Raw genomic sequence first — 25,142 nt, 5'->3', positions numbered from 1 at the left:
ATATCGGTCTGCTCAATATGTAAATCATGGTGAAGGTCAAATCATCATAACCAAGGATCGTAAATTGGTGAATGCGCACAGGGGCGCTAGCACTAGTGTGCATTTGTCCACCTCTTCTCCGCGAGTGTCGGAGTGATGTATGGAGAGGAACGCAAGTGACACTGACAGAGGGAAATCGTGTGCAGGCCCGAGGCCTGGATGGATCTCACGCAGGACAGCTAACGTGGGTCACTAGGATGTCCAAACGGCCAGCGAATACCTTACAGATGTGGTCTCGGGTGATGCAAGTTGCTGAATGATGTGTGACAACCTGCAAAATGAACATAACCTGCGTTCGAGTGGTTTGACAGCAGGGGATGTCTCTGTCCGGACATGGCTATGCACAACGAACTTGAAGAATGATTGTGAGTTACGGAGGACCTCTGACTTTGTAGCAGTGAGCCCTTGGTCGTAAGAATCGAATTTGGACTCCTTGACGGTAGAACAAAGCCTTTGAAGACTTTCCAGGAATCGCTTCAGGAACCTTTTGTATATGGAAGAATTCGTAAAGGCAGACACCGGAGAGTTTTCGTTGCTGAGGCATGGAATAAATCTATAGAAGAATAGCACACACTGTAGGTTAGAGAGTACTGAATGGTGACAGAGAAACAGGTGCTCGAGCGATTGTCTGCTCAGCTAACGAGGTCACAACCAATAGAATGAGATGCCTCCACGTAGATGACATGTTTGAGACGCATAGTGGTTTAGTATGCCCTTTCAATTGTTGATGGTGAAATATCACGCACATCGACATATCCGGGCCAGTAGATATCATACGCCACAATAAAAAGGTAGGTGGGTGGGGATGGGTTGGGATGTCCCGCGCTCGCTGCGTAGTTGGTTTCGTGTAGGGTGGTCCTGTACAGGACATGAGCACCGCACGACTTTTTAACGGTCTAGAGGCGGAGATGAGCGACACTGGGGTTATAGCGGGAGTAGATCGATGTATGATACAATGGTGTGGTTTAGCAGGGCTCGTATCGAATCGAGTCCTTCATGATGCAGACGTTGGATTTCTTGAACGCACTCCACCTCTTTTGCGTTCGACATGATTTGAGACATTCGATGGCGCACTGCCAAGTGATCACTTACATATGATCGGGACGTGGAACACAATTGCATACTATCCCGTTTTAAGGCAGAGCATACCTCGCTGCGATACACATCTCAGGACCAAGATAACATGTAAACGGCTTAGCTATGTAGTATATGCTATGTTTTCTAACCTTCGAATGTAAGTGACCAGGGGTGTTATCTGCATCCGTATCACGCCAGACTCAGGCTGATCACAAGTACTCACAACTTAGAGCAACGGCCCGCACTCCAGCAGCCGTCAAAGGTCATATCAGTGTATACGGTCACAGCATGCCAGAGAGGACCGCGTTCTTTGATGGCCCCATGACTGTTCATCTTCCGTTCGTCCGGACTTGGCATCGCGGCCATTTCACCTGCGATATCCGTCTGTGCCACCTTCACCTTGTACGACGATGACGTCTGGCATGCGGGCTACCGCTGTGGACAACGAGTGAACACATGCAGCAGAGATGGAAAAATTCGCCGGAAGGAAGGAACATCAGTGATCTGCTCCGATGATCGCAAAAATAATCCTCAGCGGCAAGCGCTGGGCTCGCCGAATTCACCTGCCAGTGGATCTTCTATAAAGCACCATCATGGTTTGAGTAGTGCGGTTGAGTCTGTTACGGTCCTTGTGGCGCCAGCCACGACGTCCGACTCCCCAGCTCGAGAGCACGAGCTTCACTAGACTCTCCGCATTCGTGGTAGTCATGGAATGCCCGTCTGATGAGGTACCCGATGAGAAAGGAGAGAAGAGTCAAACGTGCGTATTCACGCGCCCTGTTACAAGGAATTATATGAACTCATAATCCAGAATATGCCTACAGTGAAGTGGAGGACATATCCCGGAAGAACGGCGCCGGTGAGATCTCCGAGCTTGCAGTGGTCGTGGATGGCGAAGACAGAACAACCTGGTTCGTATGGCTTCTCGTCTGCTGTACCAGCATTTCGGGACTCTTGTTCGGTACGCTTCAAGATGTATTGCATCTCGTATGTTCTGAAGAATATTATGGTTCGTAGGCTATGATACCGGTGTAATTTCTGGTGCTCTTGTGACCATTGGGTCGGACCTGGGGCCTGCAGCATTGTCATCGGGACAGAAGGTACTATTTCGTATTATTTCCGCAGTGTTCAGCCCACAAACTCAGGCGACTGGTTGCTTAGGAACTTATTACTTCGTCGACCACATTGGGGGCACTGATTGGCGGTCTTCTTGCAGGGATACTGTCTGACTATGTCGGTCGCCGACCTGTCCTGGCAGTAGCAGACGTTATCTTTATCGGCGGAGCTATTGGACAAGCCGTCTGCCACACTGTATGGTCTATGGTGAGTAGTAATGAATTCCAATATCCATCTAAAGTTCTCAGGGCTGAACCAATCTCAGATTGGTGGCAGGTTTCTCATTGGCTTCGGAGTTGGCCTCGCGTCTTGCGTCGCGCCACTCTACATCCAGGAGCTCTCGCCTACCCGCCTGCGCGGGCGTATGGTGGTACTTAACGTTGTTGCTATCACCGGTGGACAAGTCATCGCGTATGGGATCGACGCTGCATTCGAAAACATGCATGGCGGTTGGCGGTGGATGGTCGGGCTCGGCGCAGTCCCTGCCGCCGTTCAGTTCGTGTCCCTTTTCTTCCTGCCAGAGTCGCGTAAGTACTGTGTACAGCTTCATTTTGTTTCGATTCCTGACATCATTCTCCGCTCACAAGCGCGTATCCTCGTTCTGCGCGGTAAATATGGCGCCGCGCACGTGGTTATGTCCAGAATCTACCCTTTCGCAAGCGCAGAGCAAGTCGATCTGAAGGTACGAAACTTCGCGGGTATCTCATTGCCGATTGTATCGATACTCACAGCTATCAGGTGAAAGTGCTAGTCTCGGCTGTCAAGCAGAGCGTGGAGATCACCAAATCGACGAGTTTTTTGCAACGTTTCGCGTCTATAGTCGTGAACCCAATCAACCGTCGCGCCCTCAGTAAGTTCATGGTGGTTTGCGATTCCCTACGTGTCTGACATCTCCAACTCCTGCAGTCATCGGCTGTGGTTTGCAAGCATTTCAACAACTCTGCGGGTTTAACACTGTAAGCTCTTTAGGCCCATCGATGAGACGTCGTTATGAAGATTGGATTTTTAGCTGATGTATTACAGTGGTTTGTTTGAATTCTTCTGCGGCGGTCTCTGCGATATGCTCATACATGTCTAATAGCCACTCTGTTCAAAGAGATAGGCTTTAATCAGCCGACGGCCGTTGGCTTGATAGTATCGGGCACCAACTTCATCTTCACACTGATCGCGCTGAAGTACATCGACATCATAGGCAGGCGGAAGATCATGATCTTCTCTGCTCCCGGCATGATCTTTGGGCTTGTTCTCGCGAGTATCTCGTTCCACTGTGAGTCCTCGTTGGCTAACTTCCGGAAGCAGTGCTGAATGTCGTTTTAGACCTCACAATTAAAACGGGCGGCAATCTCGTTGATGGAACGCACTACCCGAGAGTGTGGGCTGCGCTGGTCTTACTGTCTATGATATTCTACGTAGCGTCGTACGCGACTGGCCTCGGCAATGTCCCCTGGCAGCAGGGCGAGCTTTTCGGTTTGGACGGTGCGTGTCCTCTGCCAATTCGCTCCCCACAGATACTGAATAGGACACATCTGCCTAGTTCGTGGCATCGGCACATCGCTCGCCACGACGACCAACTGGGCCGGTAACCTGCTCATTGGTTCGACGTACCTTTCGCTCATGGACAAGATCACGCCGGCCGGCGCGTTCGGTTTCTACGCGGGGCTGTGCCTGCTGGGCTGGCTGTTCTGTCTATTCTGCTTCCCAGAGACGGCAGGTCTGGGCTTGGAGGAGGTGCAGATAATCTTCCGGAACGGGTTCGGTGTCCGCGAGAGCGAGCGACTGCGCAGGGAGAAGCGGGCGATCATGCAGAGCGAGAAGGTGCAGAAGGTGTGAACCGACGGGTGGTGGACGACTCATTACGGTGACTTACGTTTACAATGCGATGCTGATGACGCGACATAAATAAATTGCACGAAGTGTAGCAGTATGTTCTTGACTGATTTGCTGCATGTATCGATACCATACTGGTTGTTTATATATCCGAAGACATTGGTATGTCGGGGCGTCGGGCGTATTCAATTCTTCTGATTATTCATATGCATGCTCGCTACGTTACTAGGATTCTTCTACCCTCTACGAGAAAATTGAGCAGATCCATGATTTCATACGGTCTTTGTGGCTGTCCAGAAGGCCGCATGGTAGACATAACCAAGCATGCTTTGCGCATTGTTGGTGTAGGTCGTGTCAATAGTACGCTCGTGCTGTGTACAATGTTATGAGATTGATGGACAAGCGTAGGGCAGCGACGGTCAGTCGCACAGGACACTCACAGAGATCTCAAAACCAATTTTGCGCGCAAGAGCCTTCACTTCTTCAATGTTGAGCTCGATCGACGGATCGTTCGTCGAGTTGTTCTCGAAGTGCCATAGCAGAGGACCTTGTCCGAGGTTGGATACTTCAGTACGCGTCGTGGAGAAGGCGCTTACCAAGGTTAATCCAGACACCGCCGGGAGCTAATATACGATGGATGATGCGCAAGTAGTTGACAATGTTCTTCGCCTGCTCTGACGATCAACGACCAATGCAACGCGTTCTAACGAAAGGCGCACCGTGTCAATGAAGAAACACGTCAGGACTGCATCCCATTGCCCAGACTGAGGCTCTTCGGGGCTATCTTCGGCTCCGTAAATTTCCTCGAAGTCACCTACACGAAATGAGATACACACGAATAAATTTGGGATTACTCACCGGCCACCAAGGAGAAATCAGAGCCTTCAGGGAGGGCTGATGGTAGAACGTCGGGTATAGATATCGGACGCAACATAGCAGCATTATTTGGCAAGTTGGAGAACGAATGGACATAGGGATAGACCGTATGAGATTCTATCGCATCAGTCCTGAGTTCGGATTGAGTTGCATCGCAGCTGAAGAAGGGAAGACTCAAGGTACCGGTTCAAAATGAAAAAGGATGGGAGCAGCATGTAGTGCGAGAACTCGTTCCCCTGGCACGCGAAGCCTGACATCTCGCTAGGTAGTGAGTATATTATCTGTTGTAGGTTTTCAGGGCATATTTCACCTAAATTCGCAACATCCCATGCCAATCTACCGAGACCAGAGCCCGGGACAAGCACTCTGAAGTTGGCTCTTGGATGCGAAGGTCAGTGTGACAGGAACTAGAAGAAGGAGCGGCATACCTTTCCTCACGTGGTATACCAGAAAAATGATTTAGGAGTGCATCCTTCATGGGTCCATAGGAAACTTCTCGCTCTGTTCGACCCTGTCAACCTATCTATGACTCTAAAAGTTATAAGAAGGTGTAAAGGGTCCTGCCTCTTCACTCCAGTCGCGGACAAATTGCTTGAGCGTACTCCGCAGCTTGTCCATGTCAAAATCGGTGGGTCGGTAGCGTTTGGCCTTCGGGTGGCTCACACTTGCGTCATTATTTGTTGACTTATCGGCAGGAGTAGAATGTGAGTGTGTATGTATGTGTTTCCCGTGCGAATGTTGTGCGTATGGGTGTCCTGTTGAGCTCGAGCTTCAATAACGAGTGCACAACCCCATGAGAGATACGCAGGACCATGCACATGCCGTTCACTTTGCGCTACTGGGAGTTCTTGCTGAGGACCTTGTTCATCGTCGGCATCGACTTCATGCCCGAATATCTCGGGATTGGCTACGATCTGGTTCAGAAACGTTGCATTCATCAAAATGGCACGGTCGGCCTCGGCGAGCTTCTCCTTGTACCCCAAGTCATCGAGCAGGTCCTGATCTGCTCTTGAGAGCGTGTAGAAGTCCTTCCTGCGGCGGTTATTGGCTGTCAACTAAGACACGATTCACCGCACGATTAGCGATTGACAAGCCGATCCACGGTGAGATTTCTCACCGCGTACGGAGCATACTGCTGGAAAGCCGTGATCACATTTGCGAAGTGCGCCTTTTCCTCATCTATCTCGGAAGGTGTGAACGGCATCCTGGTGCTCCTACTTGGTTGACGATGACGTCTATTCTCGCAGTCAAGACCGGGAAAATGCGAGTGATCGACGCTGCCTGCCATAACTGGCGATCCAAGATCCCACCGACAATGTGTATGCGGGTGCGACCCGTGAATGATCATTCCGCTGGACTCAATATATAAAGCTATGATATGGTGGATACAAATGATGCGCTGATAAATCCAGGGAAAGAGCACAAATGACGGATGCCAGACAACCAAACTCTACACGCGCAGGTCTACGATCTCCAGCGGCATGTCTTTCATCTGGACGTGACTCTTATCGCAGTCCTGCACGGCACAGAAATAAGCGCCATGTAAGATTTTCAAGAAAAAACACATACCGTGTATATGGGGACCTCAGGATGTGGATGAAAGGCCTCTTTAGCGGTACAGTCGAGAATGGTCTGGAGACCACCGGGATTGGTGAGCCTAAATATGCCAAAGCTGTGCGATATACGAGTGGTCAGAAATATGCGACAGTAGAAAAAGGCAGTTACACACGTTGGCGACGAGGATGGTGCACAAACGACGGCGAATGATTCCGGCAACATGCGCTGGAAGCCGGAGTGGGTATGCAAGTCTACCGAAGACATGAAGCCTAACGTGGGGTTTATTATCTCTCATGTACTCAAGACTCGTGCACAACCTACATGACTGTGTGGGGTGAGTATGAATCTGAGTTGAAAAAATTCATTAGTCGAATATTAAAGTTCACAAACGAAAAGACACGTACCCAGCCGAGTGTGATGAGCTGGCGTTCTTCCGTAAACTGCAAGACCAGCTCCTCCTCCTCCATATAGCAAGTGTCGCAGGTGGCATGCTGCTTAGGTACCAACAGAGTAGTCACAACGAACTTGGTGCCCTTGTCTTTTCCAAGTAACAGGCCACACGTCTCCTTGTTCTGCAACGTGTTCACGCGTGCGATGAGCAAGAAGCGCTGCAAACATTCTTTCGGGACCTTGATGGTCCTAAGCTCAGAAACAGCGGAATCTGCAGAGGTGCTCTGCACGATACGAGGTGGAGGCGCGACTGCATAGCGCGAACTGGGCACACTCAATTGGCTGGACGACGCCGATCGCGGACCGGAGAGCGAAGATGCTTGACGCTCCCCGGGCAAAAAGTGTTGCGGATAAGACTGAGAAGGATGACGATTATGCGAATCGCGCATAGGCATATTTGCTGGGTATGGGGGTATGACGGGTGCGGAGGGTGCTGGAAGAATATTGGAATAGAGGGATCCAGATGATTTAGAGTCGAATAGGAGAGACGCGTCAGAAGCTCGAGGGTCTGCTGATGGCTTTGAAAACATGGATTGCAACGATGGTACATAGCCTTGTTTAAGCTGATGCTGAGACATCAATGCAGGGTAACGAATGGAACCTAGCTCGGGAGGTGGAGGTGAAGTTGTCGTGATGGGCGGTGGATATGAAATACTGAACGCAAAATGAACATTTCGCTCTGGGGTCGCAACAATAACGAACGCACCTAGGAGTGAGATTCCTAGCCTTGGTTGGCGTAAGCTCCGCATTTCTTGCACGATGCCACGGTGCTTGACGATCAGCGCCTTCCACATCAGTCGAAGAGTCATCGTCATACCGTGTAGGGCTTTCAAGAGGCATCACTGAAAGACCGTTGCTGCCGCCGCGCGAGTCAGCATAGACAGGACGCTGCGTAGAATTTGGTGGGCGACCAGGTTGGGGTGCGGCCACCGGGAATTCACGGAGGCCAGAGCGAGCGGACACTTCCTCCGACCTTGCTGAGGAATTTTCGGGATCGCTTGCGAGGGCAGGGACAGGAGACAATTGAGTAGCAATCCCAAACCGCGCGGCGAGCGCTGCAGCTTCCGCCTCCTGCTGTCTGCGAGCGATCCCTTCTTGTTCCTGTCTCGTCCTCTCGTCCACTCTTTTCTTTATCCGCTCCCCCTCCTTGCGCCCCTCCTCCGCTTGCAATCGCTGCGCCGCCTGTGCCGCCCGCTCGTGTTCAGCCATCGCCAGCGCGTCCTGCGCTCTTCTCGATTCCGCCGCAGCAACCATCGTCTCTCTACGCTTCGACTGGATCGACTGCCGTACCCACTCCGTCTCTTCTCGAGTCGTCCGTTCCTGTTCCTCCGCCTGCCTGCGCGCCATGTCCTCCCGCTGCCAATCTTGCTCCCTGCGCGCAGCCTCGAGCGCCTGCCGAGCCCGTTCCTCCTCTTTCGCGCGCCCGAGCTCTTCGAGCCGACGCCTCGACGCTTCTCCGCCACTCGCCCCGTCGCCATCGCGTTGCGATACATGTGAGGAAGAGGGGCGGCTGCCATTTGGACCAGCTTCATTTCTGGCCTGCCATGTTTCATACCGGTCGACTAGAACCGGTTTCAGACGGCTCAGATTGTCGAGAATGTCCTGTCCGTTCTGTGAACGATGAACGCGATCAGATTTTCTCGAACAAAAATTCGGTAAGTCAGAAGAACGCGATGGGATGGAAGGGGGAGCGACCGCGGTGTGCGGCGGTAAAACACTGACCATTCCGAGGTTGTGACGTTGCTCTGCGCTCAGCAGGTCGTGGTAGTCCTTGTGGGTGGGCAACCTCTCGAGCACGATCGTGGCCGCCTTCGCATACTCGACGAATGCACGCTCAAAGTCACCCGTGTTGAGATATGTGCTGCCAGCCCTGCGAGCTTTCTCTGCGGTGCGCAGCCAGTGCTTGACCCCCTTGCTAGGATCCCAGAGATTGTCCTTTGCGTGAGCGGCGAGTTCGGCGATCGTCGCTGGACGATATAAAGGTAGAGGTGAAGAACTTGGACCCGACGTCTTACTGGAGTTGTCCAAGTAGACAGAAGGGTTCATGATGAGGTTCGGAAAGACGGAAAGACCGACAGAAACCTGCGAAATGGTGGAAAGGACAGTACCACCGCAGTCTCCCGTTTAGAGCACCTCAGCCACGTGGTCTGCCGCTGACTTTGAATTCCAAGGTGGAGATCTCCAGATCTTCCAAGAATTGTAGCAAAGACTACAATCGAGTTTTAGGCAGACTACACTCCTTGTAACACATTTGTAGGTTCGATACATCGACTTTGTAGTCAAGCAAGAAACCGATCGGAAGCTCCTGTTTTTTGTTCTCTGTTCCAACCCTCCAGCAGCGTCTTCTCCTGCCTACATCGCCGTGATTGCTGCGGTGCACTTGTTCTGCCAAAGGTGGCGAAAAATCGTGGCTTCTCCGCTCATTATCCTGGTGATCCAGCTTGCTGGCCAGAATGATCGATGTCTTGTCGGGACAGAGGAAGGGATGGCTCTTCTTCGTGGTTTTAATAGTGGCTTTCATGCAGGGCGGTCTCTGGGCAGGGCGGAGAAGGGGTCCGGATAACTTTCCAGACAACTCCTTGGTTCGCAGTACGTCGAGCTATATCCCGTTTCACAGAAGGAATGCGAGGCCCGTCGTGAAGGAGCATCCTATCCCGAAGCTGATGGCGGAGGCGGAGGACAAATTTCGCAAGCTTCTGGCGAGACAAAGCCGAACGCTCGCGCAGGCCGTTGTGGAGTACGAGAGAAGATATGGGAGAAAACCCCCGCGGGGATTTGACGAATGGTGGAGGTTCGCGCAGGATAATGATGTTCTAATGATTGACGAATACGACGGAATCGTTGAGGACCTCTCGCCGTTTTGGGAGCTGCCTGCTGACGAGCTGCGGACAAGGGCAGTTCTGGTGCGTCATGAAGTCTTCATATACATGTTCACGAGCTTCAGTTTGAAGTGATTTTGCATAGGCTGGCCATCTTCCTTCTGTCGACATGGTAAGGATTAGAGATGGAAAGTCTATGGCCGAGAATATTAAGGATGTACACACGGACATCAGTGCTCGCGCCAAGGGCTTCCGCAAGATGATCGAAAAGTTCCAGGACAAGGTATGTATACCCATCCTGTTGAGATGCTTCGTGAAGAATCACAGTGTACTAGCTTCCCGACCTGGACTTCCCTATTAACGCTATGGCTGAGGGGCGTATTCTCGTTCCTTGGGAGCAGCGCGCATTTCCCAACGAGACTTCAGGTGACTCAAAACTGATCGACATCGCGCCATGCCAGTCTCTGACTTGTATTCCAGATAGCATTCTTGCTGAGCTTAGTGGGATGTACTCACCCGACTGGCGAGGGGAAGGCAACGTTTGGGAAGCGTACCGCCGTACATGTCTTCCAGGGGCGCCTGCTCGACGGCTCTTCAGCTCGTTCCGCGCCTCCTCTTCAGAACGCACGAGCCAACTGCTAGCGCGTAACGAAGAATTTGTTTTTTCCACCGACGTGAGCGGAAATTATTCTTTCTGCCTCAGCCCGTGGGCACACTATAATCAAGGACACTTCTTCTCTGATTGGCGCACAATACCGGCTCTGTTTCCAATGTTCTCTCCAGCGCAGGCACCTGGGTATTCTGATATCCGAATACCGAGTCATTACTACTATGGCCAGACTAGACGATACACATATGGCTATGATTCGGTCAACCTTCAGCTCAAAGAAGTTGACCATATGGAAACGCCATGGGAATATAAGAATGACAAGATCTTCTGGAGAGGCGCTTCTACTGGTGGTGGTAGTTCCCCCCCAGGCTTTGCCGCGCAGTATCAGCGGCATAGGTAAGCCCAATTTACTTACTAAATTTCTTTCTGGCTGACTTTGAATGTAGATTCGTCCGAATGGCGAGCGATCGTTCGGGGACAAACCGCACGATGGTGTTTGCGGACCCTCCAGGTTCAAGCAACTATATCTATGCAGAGGTACCTGTGGGGATGCTCAATGACGAAATTATGGACGTCGCCTTCGTGAACTTGGTAGACTGGTACAACTTCCCTGGAGGTCTTTTGGCGCTTGTCAGGGCCCACCGATTCGACGACGGCGGTGTCAGTCTTGGTGACCATTGGAAGCACAAGTATCTTGTCGACATCGACGGCATGGGATACTCTGGGCGGTTCTTCTCTTTCATGGAGTCGGACAGTGCAGTGATGAAGTCCACAGTCTATCGGGAGTTTTTTTCTGACTGGATACAACCTTGGTACGTGCTGGAGAACAACTCCACTCGCTGTTGTCCTAAGCTGTTTCAACAGGTTGCACTACATACCCGTGTCTCAATCATATCAGGAAATTTATAACATACACGCATTCTTCTCAGGAGCAACCCCCTCAACCCTAAAAATCGCTAATTCGACGGCATTGGATCTACTTCCTGACCAACGCCGTACGATTGACGGAGACCGCCGACTGCGACGTATTGCACGTGCGGGGAAGCAGTGGAAGCGGACAATTGGAAGACGGGTGGATATGGAAGGTGCGGTGCCATCTTGCTCTTTCACTGCAGGCACTGATATGAAATGTGCACAGCATACGTCTACAGACTGTGTCTGGAGTACGCCAGACTGATGTCGGACGATCGGGACTCAATGAACTTCTCTCTTTGACATCTGGGTGACCTTTACTGTTGGCCGGGTTACAATTGGGACTTTGCGCAATATATATTATACATTATGTTTTACTTTTAGAGCTGGTAATAGGATCGATCCACCACCTGTATGCTCACTCTACGGTGGATATGTGTTTAACAGACGAGATATTCTGTGTCCAGGGAGAGCGTTGACTTCACTGTTTACACTGGCAATTAGCGCTTGTGCACAGTTCCTCGAGTCGGACTTCCACAGGCGGCCGCGGTGTCCCACATCTTTGCGTCAAACCAGCATCATTGACACTGTGTGGCGATCTTCCTGCCTCGAGGCCTCAGCATTTGCTCCTCCGGGTACCCTTCTCAGCTTTGGAGCCAGCTGATTTCGATAGAAGTCACCGCGGCATCAATCCAGTGCCGAATCTTCAATGAAAGTAGGAAACTGACAAGCTGGGGTCTATGGCTCCTCCCTGTTCGCAATGGCTATCCAGGAGCTTGGTAATATTTGATATAATGAATGGTCAAGAGTACACAGATAACCCTTCGCATTCTTGCTATCGGTGATTGTGATTCTTGAATTCTTTGCGCTCGAGTCCCTGGCAGGAGATGTTCCGGTGATGGAGCATCTGGTCAAACACGCCGCTTGTGCATGGCCTATTGATGCGAGCTTTTGTCGTCATAAAGGAAGACAACGAGGTCAAGACCACGTCCGACGAGTCCCTGCGCCTGCCAGCGGCCACTCGCCGCAGCTGTTTACAGCCACACGCTCGATTCCTGACTGTGACCGAACGATCCACTATGCCGCTAGCCATCGCGAGCGTCCTGTCCTCACCCTCCGCTTCGAGTCGCTCCTCGGATGGTCTGCCCTTCCCTCGCAACCTGAGCATGTCGGATTTCGAGGTCGAGCATGTGGCCCCCAAGACTCCAGTTACTGCTTCGAAGGCCCAACGACGCAGGACGTCATCCGACTTCGATAGCGAAGCTACATTTCGCTCAAACGTCACCGCACTGATCGCTGCGAAAGCGAGACCATTCGCTGTGTCTGGACGTATCCCCATCGACCCAGCTGTTCTCATCTTGTTCTTCCGGACAAAGGTACGTCGGATTATTCGTGTCTCGAGACGATGACTTAGTTCTGGAAGCAGAGTGGTATCACGCACTCTCTTGACTTTCCGATTGATATCGACTTCGACGTCCCTCCGGCGTTGGACGTGCTCATTACTGCCTGCGAACCTCATCTTACCGGGTTGGCGGACGATCCTGACAACGAGTCATTGTTCTACCCACCAACACTACCATTGACAACTACGCTGGAGATTGCCAATCATCCGATCCTCGATGCCGTGCGGACGACACTATTTCCCTCGCTGCCTACTGGGCATTATCTCACAGCTATTCGAGACCGGCTCGAGATTTGTCTCAAGGGAAACCGTATCCTCGCGCAGCCTCGTCCAAATGACAGTAGGGTTGCCACGATTATCGTGACTCTACCTGTGCGATACCGCGGCGGAGCCTTGGTCGTCCGCAACGCCGAGGCCGTCGAGAGGTTTTACGGTCGGGGCGGGAAGAGTGGCGACCTCGAGTGGACGGCTATCATGGCTGACTGCGACTACGAGGTGGAGTGCGTGCAGAAAGGTTGCAGGGTCACAATATCGTATGCAGTGCAGCTGCGGTCATTCGGTCCTGCGGGTCTCCAGCCAGATCCTCTGATCTCACCGGGTGACAAATTCCTGGACATGCTCTCGCCCATTCTTAATTTATCCCGCCATCGTCGGATAGCGTTCTACCTCACAGGAGAGTATGGCGTTAACCCTGCCGATGTGCTAGCGGAATCACTCGTGCCCTACGTGAGCCTTCTGCGCCAGTCAAAGTTCTGGTGTCCTCATATTAACAATCGTCTCAGCTGAAGGGAGGTGATTCTATCTTGTATCACGCTGTCAGGCTCTACAAACTTGCGCCGGAGCTTCGATGGACTGCTGGTGGCTACGTCTGGCCCGTAGATCAAACCGTCGAGTTCACGAATGAAGGCATTGACATTCCGACTGCAGCAGGCGCCCGAGTACCTTTCTCGGTGATCAACGGTGGTCGTGTTCTCCCTGAGGTTGGGGAGGATGAGGCGGATCTAAGGACCAGGGTGGAGAAGAGCGGTGCGATCCCATTGACGGATACTGATATCATGCTCCTATCAGACGTGTCGTTCCCTGGCCCTATCGCAAAGGAACGGGTTCCTTTTGTTTCTGGAGGGGAAATGGAGAAGCTCGTCGTGAATGTCCTTCTCGTCGTTTATGTTCCGTAATTGCGATGGTGTTCAGACAGGTGTTTTGTATTATCTTACTACTACTGTTTCAATTTGTTGAGGACGTTGTACCACCAGTTGTAGTGCTAGTCATCATATCACAATTTCTTGTCCTACTTTTCTACCCTGTTCACGGTAGCCGCTGGCCAATACCGGCGCCTCCAATTACCGACCGTGTGAGCTCGGATCCGGCGGAAGCCGGGGCATCGTGCAGGTGTTCGACGACGGGCATAACGTCGTAGGCGACGAGCAGACCACTCCTTTCTGTATTCTAACATTCGCAGACAACCCATGTTACGACTGGTCTCCTCGGCGTCGAAGCCCGCCTCGACGGGGAGGCTCGTCAAGGTCGTCCGCACTTCCTGTTCCTCTCGTGGCGGTGAGTTACGGGGTACTTCGGACAGGACCTTCTTGCTGAATTTCCGATGGATTGGCTTTCAGGTCGCCGGACAATCTCGTCGACGTCGCCCCGCTACGCCGACATTACGCTGACTGTGGATGGAAAAGAAGTGACAGTGCCTCAGGGTACGCACTCGCAGATTTCTTGGGAGGTTGCGCTTACCACGCGCACGATGTCATAGGGTCTGCGTTGATTCAAGCATGCGAGGCTGCTGGAGCAACAATTCCTCGGTATGTATATCTTTGACTCCACTAAACTGGCGCAGGGTTCATGACCGTTCCGCAGATTTTGTTATCATGACAGGTATGTATAATCTATTCGCTGTCGACCCTGGTTTCGTTCAACTATTCTTTGTAGGCTGGCAATAGCTGGTAACTGTCGGTGCGTGTATTTACGTGCTCGAGTTGCATCTTACTTAAATTTGCTCGCTCTAGTATGTGCTTGGTGGAGGTTGAGCGGTCCCCGAAGCCTGTCGCTTCATGGTGAGTCTAGAGAGAACGTGTTGTCCTCGTGCTGACACGCATCGTTAGCGCCATGCCCGCTATGCCTGGATCGAAGGTGTTTACCAACACCCCTCTTGTGCATGAGGCTCGGTACGCCGCTGCCGTTACATCTTGTGGTGTGAGTGACTGATTTTCGCATGAAGCGAGGGTGTTATGGAGTTCCTGTTGGCGAACCATCCTCTTGACTGCCCGATTTGTGATCAGGGAGGGGAATGTGACCTCCAGGACCAGTCGATGCGCTACGGCGCCGACCGCACACGCTTCCACGAGATCACTGGCAAGCGCGCCGTGGAGAACAAGGATCTCGGTCCGTTAGTGAAGACGTCAATGAACCGCTGTATCCAGTGCACGCGGTGCGTCCGGTTCGCTAACGAGGTCGCTGGCGTCGAGGAGTTTGGTACCACCGGTCGGGGCAATGATCTGCAGATCGGGATGTACGTTGAGAAGACGATGGACTCGGAGTTATCGGGCAACGTCGTCGACCTGTGCCCTGTCGGCGCATTGACGAGCAAGCCTTACGCGTTCCACGCGCGTTCGTGGGAGCTCAAGCACACTGACTCGATCGATGTCTTGGACGCGCTCGGTTCCAATATTCGTGTGGATTCGCGTGGAGTGCAGGTGATGCGCATCCAGCCTCGCCCAAATGACGACGTGAATGAGGAGTGGATCAGCGATAAGACGCGTTATGCGTATGACGGTCTGCGCTTCCAGCGGTTGACAACGCCGCTGGTCAAGCAGGGTGATCGCTTCGTGCCTGCGACCTGGGAGGACGCTCTTACTGCCATCGCGAATGGTTTGGCCAGCTCAGGTGCTCAAGGCGACGAGATTCAAGCCGTCGCCGGTCATCTCGCCGACACTGAAGCAATGGTCGCTCTCAAGGATCTCGTCAATCGCCTTGGCTCGGATAACCTCGCTCAGGATCATGTTGGTGGCCATGCTGCTCCTATACACGCGGTGGATGTGCGCTCCAACTACCTTTTTAACTGCACTATTCCGGGTGTAGAACAGGCGGACATGATTCTCCTTGTTGGTAGCAATCCCCGTCATGAGGCAGCCGTCCTCAACTCGCGTATTCGCAAGAGCTGGCTGCACACGAGCTTGGAGGTCGGCCTCATTGGCGAACGTGTGGACACCACATACGGCTATGATTACCTGGGCGAGGGTGCGAAGGCTATTGCGGACTTCGTCGCTGGCAAGGGTCCTTTCGCTGCGAAGTTCAAGGCCGCGAAGAAGCCGCTGATTATCGTTGGGAGTGCGTTGACGGAGCACCCTGATGGTGCTGCGGTATATAATGCCTTGGCAAAGTTCGCTGAGAAAAACAAAGACACCCTTGTTACTCCTCAGTGGAATGGTTTCAATGTTCTTCACCGGGTACGTAGCTTCACCACAGCACCTACGATAACTTTCTTACATTATATTTTGTAGGCCGCTTCTCGTCCTGCTGCATACGACATCGGCTTCATTCCTTCGAAGAAGGCCTCAGCGACCCGTCCGAAGTTTATCTACCTCCTGAATGCAGACGAAATCGACCCCAAATCAATACCTCAAAACGCATTTGTTGTTTATCAGGGGCATCATGGTGACCTCGGCGCACAGCTGGCAGATGTCTGTCTCCCAGCCCCTGCGTACACCGAGAAGTCAACAACTTGGGTGAACACGGAAGGGCGAACACAGTTGGGTCGTGTAGCTGTCCCTCCCCCTGGTGCTTCGCGCGAGGACTGGAAGATTATCCGGTAAGTGTTTGGGACAGTTTTCGTCATCTTTCTGTCATACCGATCGTTGCTTTCCTCGCAGCGCTCTCTCTGAAGTAGTAGGTTCCCCTCTGCCGTATGACGACGTTCTGAGCCTACGGGACCGCATGTGGGAGATCTCGCCCACACTCGTGCGTTATGATGTCACAGAGCCAACGTCGCAAGACGTGGCACTGGCTGGATTGAAGACCCTAGTCGCAGGCACTGCCGGAGCGAAGGTGTCCGGTACACCCTTCACGAAGCCGATCAGCAACTTCTACCAGACTGACCCGATATCTAGAGCGTAAGTGTTGTCATTTGTGCTCCCCAGCTTTGTTATGTCTGGCTCTCCGCTCACGATTATATGGCAGTTCTGTAACGATGGCACAGTGCACCCGCGCGTTTGTCAAGGGCGAAAACTATGGCTTCAGTGAGCTGTCTGACGCGTCGGAAGCGGCATTCGCATAGCCAGTGTTGTCGGCGGAAATTTAATTCTCTTTATTTGCAGTTTTGTGAGTGAGAGATGTGCGATCAGAGATTAAGTTCTCGGTTCTATTACGTGAATATCTTCCGCCGTACTTCGGAGATTTGAGTACTGAGTGATGGTGAAGTATTGATGGTCACCGATCAACGTTCATCCCTTGCAAGCCTTTGCCTCGATTTCAATGCCCTTTATGGTGGAGGCAAGACGTTCCTTTGGACTCATTCCTTGAATCAGTTCGCAGTCTGTGTCCTTCCTTTGAATCTTTTGGTCGCTGCCTTCATAACATATAATATATTCCTGTAAGTAGTCTCAATTTTTCTCCATGACTGTACCACATTAACCAAACACGTGGTATTCACTTACACAGGAAGCATTACCACTTTTATCCATTGGAAATAACCTGGCAAAAAGCATGGAAATCAATAATATATTTTCAGAGGAAAAACCTCGAGAAAAAAGTGAGAAAAGAACAAAACATTCTCACGGTTTTTCCCTTGGAAATAAGTTGCCTACCATATCAGGCAACTGGACATGCCAGGACATGCCAAAACCCGGACAAAACTACCATATTTGGCGACCAACTTATTTCCAGTGGAAAAACTGCGGAAATGCTTTGTTCTTTTACACGTTTTTTCCTCATGTTTTTCCCGCAGTATAACTTTGTTGATTTCCACGCATTTTTCCAAGTTATTTCCTCGGGAAAAAAGGAGTTATGCGTCCTGTGTTAGACAGAGGAAGACGTGCTGCCATGCCAAATCTGCGGGCCACGCAGTGTTTTCATCTCGATAGGTTCAGCGGACGAGAGCTTTACGCGTCTACGCCAGGTTCGTGCCCGCCCATTTTGCTCTACAGTCGCTGCAGGTCAAAATTTCCTTGGCTGCCTGTCCAGCATTACTCAAGGAGATGGCTACGTTCTTTTCCGTCCCACCTCCAATCTTTATAGATTTATCAGTCAGCATGTCTGAGGAACCGACTCCCTCTCTACTCCAGGACTTCTTTTCCGATCAGTGCGTGCTAGGCTCCTCCCCCTTCCTCCAGCGTCTCAGTGGCTCACCGTATCGTGAATTATCCGAAGGGGCAACGGACGGTTGGTGTACACACCCTTTCCCTTCTGTCGGCCAGAACTTATGGAATGTGTTTCCCGATCTCCATGGTCATTATGTGCTCGACGATGTTGCACTCGTTAGCATGGTCTTATCTTGGCCCGTCTTGCAACGTTTCCACTCATTGCCACTAGGCCCCAAACAATGCATGTCGTGTACGGTTACCTGCCAGTGTGCACTTCGAACGGTATAAGCATGTAGGGCTGGCTCACCTCGTCGTCCGAACCTTCTCGAGTCGGGCTTGGCCCTGGGCCACCGTCCTCCACAAAGCACAATAGGGATGGAATCCGATGGTTAACCCGCAGTCGAGGAAAGAGGCATAGTGAGACATCATGGATGCATCTCCGGTCTGTGACCATGCCGCCCTCGTGTTTGCGACCCACTTGTCGCCGATGACTGCACCATTGAAGTGCGATGTCAAAGACTTCTTGTTGGATGTGCAACGTCAAATACACGCATTCTCGAGCAGACCAATATTAATGAATATTCAGTTCAGATACATGCTGCGTAAATCACAATGTTTCTGCTACAAACTTCAGTGAGACGGCTGAGATGCCTTTGACACACGTGATTCTTCATTGCAACATCTCACCGCTGCTGCTGACCGGGACCACTCGCCCATCTCTACTCCTGGCTCAAAATGCTAGGCGATGTACTCCGTGACTCTGCGCCGCGCCTCCAGCAATATTCACAATACCCATGGAATTGTGTGTCTATGAAGTTCTGTCCACAAAATGTCCTTGACCTAATAAAAATACAATACTATATGAGAAAAGGAAGCATTGCCTGGCATCTATCTTTCTCTCTAAAATGTGCGTATATGCGTGATCATTGGGGAAAGAGCGCGATTGGAACACCTAATCAGATCTACGAGCAAGCCGCCTCTTCAAGAATCCGACTGCATTGTTCAAATAGCTTCCGGAGCGGATACGGAAAAGATACGTGCACGCATAAACAGCCGCAATCTGGTGGCGAGTCAGTTTGCATCCTGAGAGTCGTAAACATAGACGTACATTAAAACCAATGAATGCACACAAGATACCCAGGTCCCTCCAGTGGAGAGAGTAGAAGATATTGAAACTCTTCCCCAGGAACGCATCGGTAGTACTGTAGGCGCAGTAAAGGCACTGACTGGTAGCATTGCCGTTTGTCAGGTATCCACCTGCCGCATCGATGAAAGGCCCAAGATACTGCGAGCATGTTTGGCCTGTCGGAGGTTCAACTGGGACAAGCTCTGCAGCACTGCACACAATTGGGTTCCTCCCAACGACTGATAAGACGTAAGACGCTGGAAAAAGGTACGATAGAGGGGAGGGAACACACCTTGGCCAACCATTGACTCCACCACATAAGTGAACGGACTGACATGGTACATCCACCTCCACCACCCCAATTCGCTGAAGGGCTGCAACACACCATTGCTGTGATTCTGATCAGCACAATCTGATGTACCGAAAAACGTGCACGGCTTACAAAGACAGCACGAACGAGAACAAGAAGCTGAAAAGCAAAGCAGCAATCTCCGCGTTTGGAGACATCGCAGCAACGGCCTGAACGGGAGGGCGTTAGCTTTCATTTGAAAACACGACAACAGTTCCATACCTGGCCAATGGTGGTGTAATACAACGGAAGGAAGATGCCGTACATGAGGTACGAGAAGCCGCCACGGGAGGAGGGGAAGCCGACAGTCCAGTACCAGCACACGAAATACAGGGAGGAACCAAGGATGTTCCACGGGATCTCGATCAGGATCTGCGACGTCACCAGCGCCGTCCAGCTGTACATGCTGCTGTATCGCTCGCGGATCTCGTATATACCACGCATATAGAAGAAGGGAACTTGCAGTTGATTGGTCATGGCGACAGTGAGGATAAGCGACATGAAGACGGCCTACGCAAGATGTCAATGAACGTCGCAGAGTCAACGGTGAAATTACTGACGAAGAGCCTGTTCTGAGTACCTTGGATGCTGTCCTTGGCCTTGAAGAACGTGAATCCGATGAGAAGGCCAGAGACAATGTTCAAAGCCAGCTTAGCTACTAGATAGGTCGGATCGCGCCAATACGTCTGAGCATTACGAATGAACAACTCGTAGAGCTGATAACCCCAGGTTGTCGGGAATTCCGACAACAACTTCGCTTCAACCGGAGGGCGCTGGTGACCCTCCGCATGAATGGCATCTAGCTCTGAAAGGGAGGTTTGCATTTCGCGCGAGCTCTTCCAAACTTCATGCCAATCCTGGGTGGCCACTGCAGTTGCACCGGCACCAATCACTTCAAGGATGTATTCGGCACTACCAAATACCGTTAGTCTTTGGGAGAATTAAGTGCAAACAAATAACACGTACGGGTTCTCAGCCTCATCGCAACGCCGTCCGCCATGACTCTCAAAGTAGCTGACGAGGGTGGAAGATTTTCTGCCAATATCTCCGAAATAGACGACTTGACCTCCCTTGCGCAAGAGGAGGAGCCTATCGAAAACCTCGAATAGCTCTCCAGACGGTTGATGAATCCTGATACCCGGTCATCAGAATACCCCACGAATGAATACAGCATATTACGTACGTGCAGACAATCGACTGCCCGCTATCGGCGAGATCGCGCAAGAAGCAAACGATCGCCCATGCGCTCTGTGAGTCGAGGCCAGATGTGGGCTCGTCCAGGAAGATAAGCGAAGGCTTTTAGATACGTTCAGCGTCTAGTGGTATTCGAAAGTTGAGATACCTACCTTCGCGACGAGTTCCACGCCAATCGTGGTGCGCTTGCGTTGCTCCACACCAAGAGAACCAACAATGGCGTCAGCAAATTCTTCCAGACCACACATCTTCATACACTTCTCAACGCTACGCAACGAGCGTCAGTCTGGTACATTAAGTACGTTAATTATGGTGTCACTTACTAAGCCTCCTTCTCAGCCAGAGACACAGAGGCAGGCTGGCGCATCTTCGCCGAGAAAAGAAGAGCCTCGCGGACACTGGCGGTGGACAAGTGGGTATCCATTTGCTGACAGTATCCACTAGAACAAGAAGCGATGCCATTAATCGATGCATCTGAAGAAATTCGATCCAACTTACGTCTGAGACTTGAAGTCTATCGGCAGTGATTGGCCATTCATGAAACGTTCTCCACTGACGACACCACCAGAAGTCCTCTCAGACAGTACATTCAACAGCGTAGTCTACAAGCACAAAACGTAAGTCCCGTCATGATGAAAGAGCACACGCAACACACCTTTCCCGCACCAGACTCGCCCATGAGCGCGGTCAACTTTCCCGACGCGACGTAGCCTGTGACATTATCCAGCAACTGGCGGTGACCCCCGCTAACCGGGACAACGTAGCTCAAGTTCTGGAACGAGAATGTGTCCCGCACTGCAGGTGCCTCCTTGATTACCTCCCGCGCATCTGCACCGGCACTGATCTTCTCCGAAGAGGCAGTGCTCGCAGGCTTCTCCTCGTCTGAGGCCGCTTCCGAGGCCGCAGCCTTGATGACGGCCGTCTTTGAACCGCGCTTGAACAGCGTGACAGATGTCTGGCCCTTCGTGCTCGTGTTGAACTCCGTGAACAATAGCAAAGCAGCAATAAAACCAATCATGAACGTGAGGATGATCCCAAAGTTCTGCGAACCGGTCGTACAATGTCAAATTCGGGCCCAATACGAAGGTGAAAAAGACACACCCGCCACAGATGGCTGTGAAGATAGCCGAAGGACATTTGAAGGTATCGAAGGCCATTCACGGTTTGCTGTCCCGACACGGAACCAACAGTGGTGCACACCTGATTTGCCAGCGAGACATTCTCGTATCCAGGGCCCTGCGGAATGATGGCGGCACAAGGGCCGTTGAGAGTATTGAACTCGTTCACCATAAGGCCCTCAAAACCGTATTTGATAGGCTGCACAAACATACAATCGTCAGCCTATTAATGCATGTGGAGATTAGGCTGAACGTACGTTGATGTAAGTGATCCACCGCAATGCGCCGATCATGTATGGCTGGGGTATCGCATAACCAGTGTACAGCACCATAAGTAGCGTAGAGAGACCAGCTATCGTCTGCGCAGGCGCAGGGTCGTTGAACGCAGCAGCAACACCGCGGAACCACGCCTTCATCGTAATCGTCATCGAAAATATTAATAGCAGGAAGGTGCTGAAAAAGTAACATCAGAGTGTGCGGACACATGAAGAGAGAACTGCGCACAAGAATTGACCGGCTGATTGCTGGAGATCAACGACGAAGTATAGTATGATAGAGAAACCAACGACGGTAACGAATGTCATAGGCACGTCAACGAGGGTCAACGCGAGCGAATCAACGAATGGGTGGTACATGGCTGCCTTAGCATGCCTCTGAACGATAGGTCGCTGCGCGAACAGAGCCGGTATCTCAGCCATCGTGAAGATGGCGGCGAACATGAGGGCGCTAGAGTCCAGATTTATGTTATCATAAGGATAATGTCACAGCAAATAGAATACCCACAAGAAAAGAACACCTCCACGAGAGAAGTAAGTCGCAGTTGTGGACGAAAGCCGCAAGAAGATGGTCCCGACGATTACGGCCTCAACAACGAACACCCTACAAACGCCGACATTTCAGAACGGCTAGCAAACAGAGTAGTGAGCAGAACATACACCGTGCTGAGGACCTGCGCCATCTTTGCCCCCTTGATGATCTGCACCCTGCGCAACATGACTGCACGAACTTGCATGGGCACTGAGATGATGTAAGAGCTCTTTTTCGACGGGATGGTCTTCGCGCGCTCTGCCTGAGCACTAGCCGAGTATATCGAGGCGCGCTGGGGCTTTCCAACAAATTCGTCCCGATATGACTGCATGTCATCTCTGTTCAACTGTGCGAGCTCCGACTGCTTGAAGGTGTCTGCAAACTCGATCGCAGTGCGTGGCACCCTGGACTCAAAGCCGGAGCGTACGATACGTCCACCTGGGTCGGTGACTACAAGAAGCACGAATGAGTTCACATATTACAATATCTACAGAAACGACATACCAGCGACGAGGAAGTCCGCGGTGGTCTGCCTGTTGGCAGGCTCGTAGCCCATGTCGATGAAGTACTGCCGCGCACGATCCGCGGGGCCGAAGTACGCCATCTTACCTTCGTAAATCACGCAGACCTTGTCGAAATGGTTGTACAACGACTCTCCAGCTTGGTAGATGGAGACAATGGTGGAAAGGCGCACGATATCTGTTGCAAGACGAAGGGCCTGGACAAACTCGAGCGCAGTAGAAGCACTGGAAGAAGGAAGTCATCAGCAGCAGAATATATCGCAAGGAAAATCAAGCCGTACTCCAGTCCACGCGTAGAGCTGAGTTACAGGAATACATTAGCAGACAATGGAGGAAGAGTGCAAAAAAGACGAACTTGTCCCAGGAGCTCAACAAAGACCGTGTAGCGAGCATCTCACTAATAGAAACACGCTTCTTCTCTCCACCAGAAATACCCCGAATAGAGGCATCCCCAACGAGTGTGTTCCGGGCGTGCCGGAGGCCGAAGAGCGTAATCAGCACCTCATCAATGTGCTCTATGTGCTCATCCCGTGAAGCTTGGCCGATGCGCTGCTGCGGTGTACGTGTCCGAGCGGCGAAGCGAATCGTCTCGTCGACCGTCAGGGTAGGAAAATGGACGTCGTCTTCAGGCGAGTACTGCACATCACCACGGTGGCTCCGATGAATCTGCGCGGGCGTGAAGGAGTCGTAGCTGACGTCACCTTCCACTGCGTAGAAGTCGCTGCGCTGATTGGCGAGCGTCCTCAGGAAGGTGCTGCAGCCTGCACCGGGACGACCCAACACCACTACAGTGAGAGGATGAGCGCAGCCCACACAGGAACATTTCGGAATGCTTACGGAGCATTTCGCCCGGCCGGACAACACCCTCGAAGCCGCTGAGGAGGTCACGGACGTGAGGGTGTCGAAGTTCCATCACCTTCTCTATGAGGTACAACGGACTCAGCACGGAACCCAGAGTAGGCTGATAGGTAGCTGAAGCGCCAAGGCCGCGAACACGAAGGTCCTGGAAGACAACGCCAAGTTCTCTTCTCTTGATATCCGACTTGTCTGACCTGCACAGGGAGAAAAGAAGGTCAGGCATGCCGATACGCGCTTCTCAGAGGACAAGACGCACTTTTTGATGATCTGCCGAAGTGTCTTCTCAAAGTCAAACGGACCGTCTACAGGAGTAAGAGTTGCCTCAGTCTCCACAGAGACAGAATCACTTTTCCTCTTTCCTTCACCCAGTCGACCCGAATGCGGTGAGCGTGGAGATTGCGCATGAGTAGACATATGGGTGAGTGTCTGTCGCAGATCGCTCATTCCCGAGGGGTCGAACATGTCGACCTCAACGTGAGAGGCATGAGAAACCGTCCGGGTTAGAGCATTTTTCTGGTGTGGGTCCTCCTCATCGTAGGTAAAATTGTTGTGGGCAGCGTGCCCATGAGCTGCGGCGGCGGAGGTACCAAGAGGTAATTCTGGGACACTGTCGTGACCCTCTAACTGGGATAGTTGCTCGGGATCCATGGCGAGGGACTAGAAAAGAGAGATAGAGTACGAGCAAAACCAGATCGCAGTGCCCCTGATATATATATACAGCGAAGCATGGCGAGCTGACCGAAGGTGGCGTAAACGGCCTTGACGCAACGCCCAAAAGGCCTCGCCGTGGTAACGCGCGTGAATTTTGACGAACTCAGAGATTTGTCAAACCGCCAGCTTCGCCGGGATGACTCACAAGAAAGTGTCATCAGTCCCCAGCCAATCAGAGCATGCCCATGGATCTCCGACTTCCAACTGCGGACAAGTAAGAACGGATTCAAAGTCCGTGGACTCTATCGGAGATATCCGCCTCGGAAATGCCAGATCCGCTGGTGGTCTTCCGTAAACCCGGTAAAGTCGGATTTCGCTTCGGGACGTCACGGCCACAGGACGGACTGAACATATGCATACGCATCTGTCTGTAATACTTATGTTGCCTACAGTAAGCCAGCGAACCGCGTCCAGGGTATGATTTCTTATCTACACTCCAGTACCGGCGTCTCCTGGGAGATTAAATCAATTAC

General features: G+C 51.9%; 7 protein-coding genes across 7 annotated transcripts; 4 read left to right on the top strand and 3 right to left on the bottom strand.

Annotated features, from left to right (window-relative positions):
• Positions 1-1,823: 1,823 nt before the first annotated feature.
• Positions 1,824-4,062, top strand: SCP_0505320 (Myo-inositol transporter 1; the record flags this gene model as incomplete). Its single annotated transcript, XM_027758595.1, has 12 exons — positions 1,824-1,876; positions 1,941-2,077; positions 2,134-2,216; positions 2,278-2,439; positions 2,498-2,759; positions 2,820-2,914; positions 2,971-3,082; positions 3,139-3,188; positions 3,242-3,257; positions 3,314-3,499; positions 3,550-3,708; positions 3,767-4,062. The coding sequence occupies 12 exons, from the start codon at positions 1,824-1,826 to the stop codon at positions 4,060-4,062; spliced, it is 1,611 nt and encodes a 536-aa protein (XP_027614396.1).
• Positions 4,063-4,331: 269 nt separating this feature from the next.
• On the bottom strand, positions 4,332-6,139 carry SCP_0505310 (Carnosine N-methyltransferase; the record flags this gene model as incomplete). Its single annotated transcript, XM_027758594.1, has 11 exons — positions 4,332-4,430; positions 4,500-4,606; positions 4,656-4,728; positions 4,779-4,873; positions 4,918-5,066; positions 5,119-5,185; positions 5,246-5,313; positions 5,364-5,446; positions 5,500-5,690; positions 5,747-5,990; positions 6,053-6,139. The coding sequence occupies 11 exons, from the start codon at positions 6,137-6,139 to the stop codon at positions 4,332-4,334; spliced, it is 1,263 nt and encodes a 420-aa protein (XP_027614395.1).
• Positions 6,140-6,385: 246 nt separating this feature from the next.
• Positions 6,386-8,988, bottom strand: SCP_0505300 (AMSH-like protease sst2; the record flags this gene model as incomplete). The annotated part of the gene is made up of 7 exons (XM_027758593.1): positions 6,386-6,451; positions 6,505-6,607; positions 6,665-6,761; positions 6,814-6,838; positions 6,897-7,596; positions 7,649-8,553; positions 8,665-8,988. The coding sequence occupies 7 exons, from the start codon at positions 8,986-8,988 to the stop codon at positions 6,386-6,388; spliced, it is 2,220 nt and encodes a 739-aa protein (XP_027614394.1).
• Positions 8,989-9,395: 407 nt separating this feature from the next.
• Positions 9,396-11,586, top strand: SCP_0505290 (glycosyltransferase family 90 protein; the record flags this gene model as incomplete). The annotated part of the gene is made up of 7 exons (XM_027758592.1): positions 9,396-9,845; positions 9,907-10,044; positions 10,097-10,187; positions 10,242-10,767; positions 10,818-11,183; positions 11,236-11,456; positions 11,510-11,586. The coding sequence occupies 7 exons, from the start codon at positions 9,396-9,398 to the stop codon at positions 11,584-11,586; spliced, it is 1,869 nt and encodes a 622-aa protein (XP_027614393.1).
• A 776-nt stretch (positions 11,587-12,362) lies between these two features.
• On the top strand, positions 12,363-13,860 carry SCP_0505280 (hypothetical protein; the record flags this gene model as incomplete). Its single annotated transcript, XM_027758591.1, has 3 exons — positions 12,363-12,659; positions 12,710-13,411; positions 13,468-13,860. 3 exons carry the CDS (start codon positions 12,363-12,365, stop codon positions 13,858-13,860), a joined length of 1,392 nt encoding a protein of 463 aa, XP_027614392.1.
• A 291-nt stretch (positions 13,861-14,151) lies between these two features.
• SCP_0505270 (NADH-ubiquinone oxidoreductase 78 kDa subunit, mitochondrial) lies at positions 14,152-16,961 on the top strand (the record flags this gene model as incomplete). Its single annotated transcript, XM_027758590.1, has 11 exons — positions 14,152-14,239; positions 14,302-14,385; positions 14,442-14,490; positions 14,546-14,563; positions 14,618-14,641; positions 14,695-14,742; positions 14,791-14,853; positions 14,907-16,134; positions 16,189-16,496; positions 16,558-16,797; positions 16,865-16,961. 11 exons carry the CDS (start codon positions 14,152-14,154, stop codon positions 16,959-16,961), a joined length of 2,247 nt encoding a protein of 748 aa, XP_027614391.1.
• A 1,976-nt stretch (positions 16,962-18,937) lies between these two features.
• On the bottom strand, positions 18,938-24,606 carry SCP_0505260 (Brefeldin A resistance protein; the record flags this gene model as incomplete). The annotated part of the gene is made up of 22 exons (XM_027758589.1): positions 18,938-19,045; positions 19,094-19,350; positions 19,404-19,501; positions 19,554-19,630; positions 19,683-19,970; positions 20,021-20,372; positions 20,427-20,591; positions 20,644-20,756; positions 20,807-20,921; positions 20,978-21,094; positions 21,153-21,256; positions 21,310-21,696; positions 21,756-21,971; positions 22,030-22,225; positions 22,277-22,498; positions 22,556-22,651; positions 22,708-23,029; positions 23,084-23,325; positions 23,382-23,399; positions 23,456-23,885; positions 23,938-24,152; positions 24,215-24,606. The coding sequence occupies 22 exons, from the start codon at positions 24,604-24,606 to the stop codon at positions 18,938-18,940; spliced, it is 4,530 nt and encodes a 1,509-aa protein (XP_027614390.1).
• Positions 24,607-25,142: the final 536 nt, after the last annotated feature.

The sequence above is a fragment of the Sparassis crispa genome (assembly GCF_003851025.1).
Source record: "Sparassis crispa DNA, contig_000004F, whole genome shotgun sequence".
Taxonomy (NCBI): domain Eukaryota; kingdom Fungi; phylum Basidiomycota; class Agaricomycetes; order Polyporales; family Sparassidaceae; genus Sparassis; species Sparassis crispa.
The sequence above is the reverse complement of the archived record's forward strand: the minus strand, read 5'-3'. Positions and strand labels throughout refer to the sequence as shown.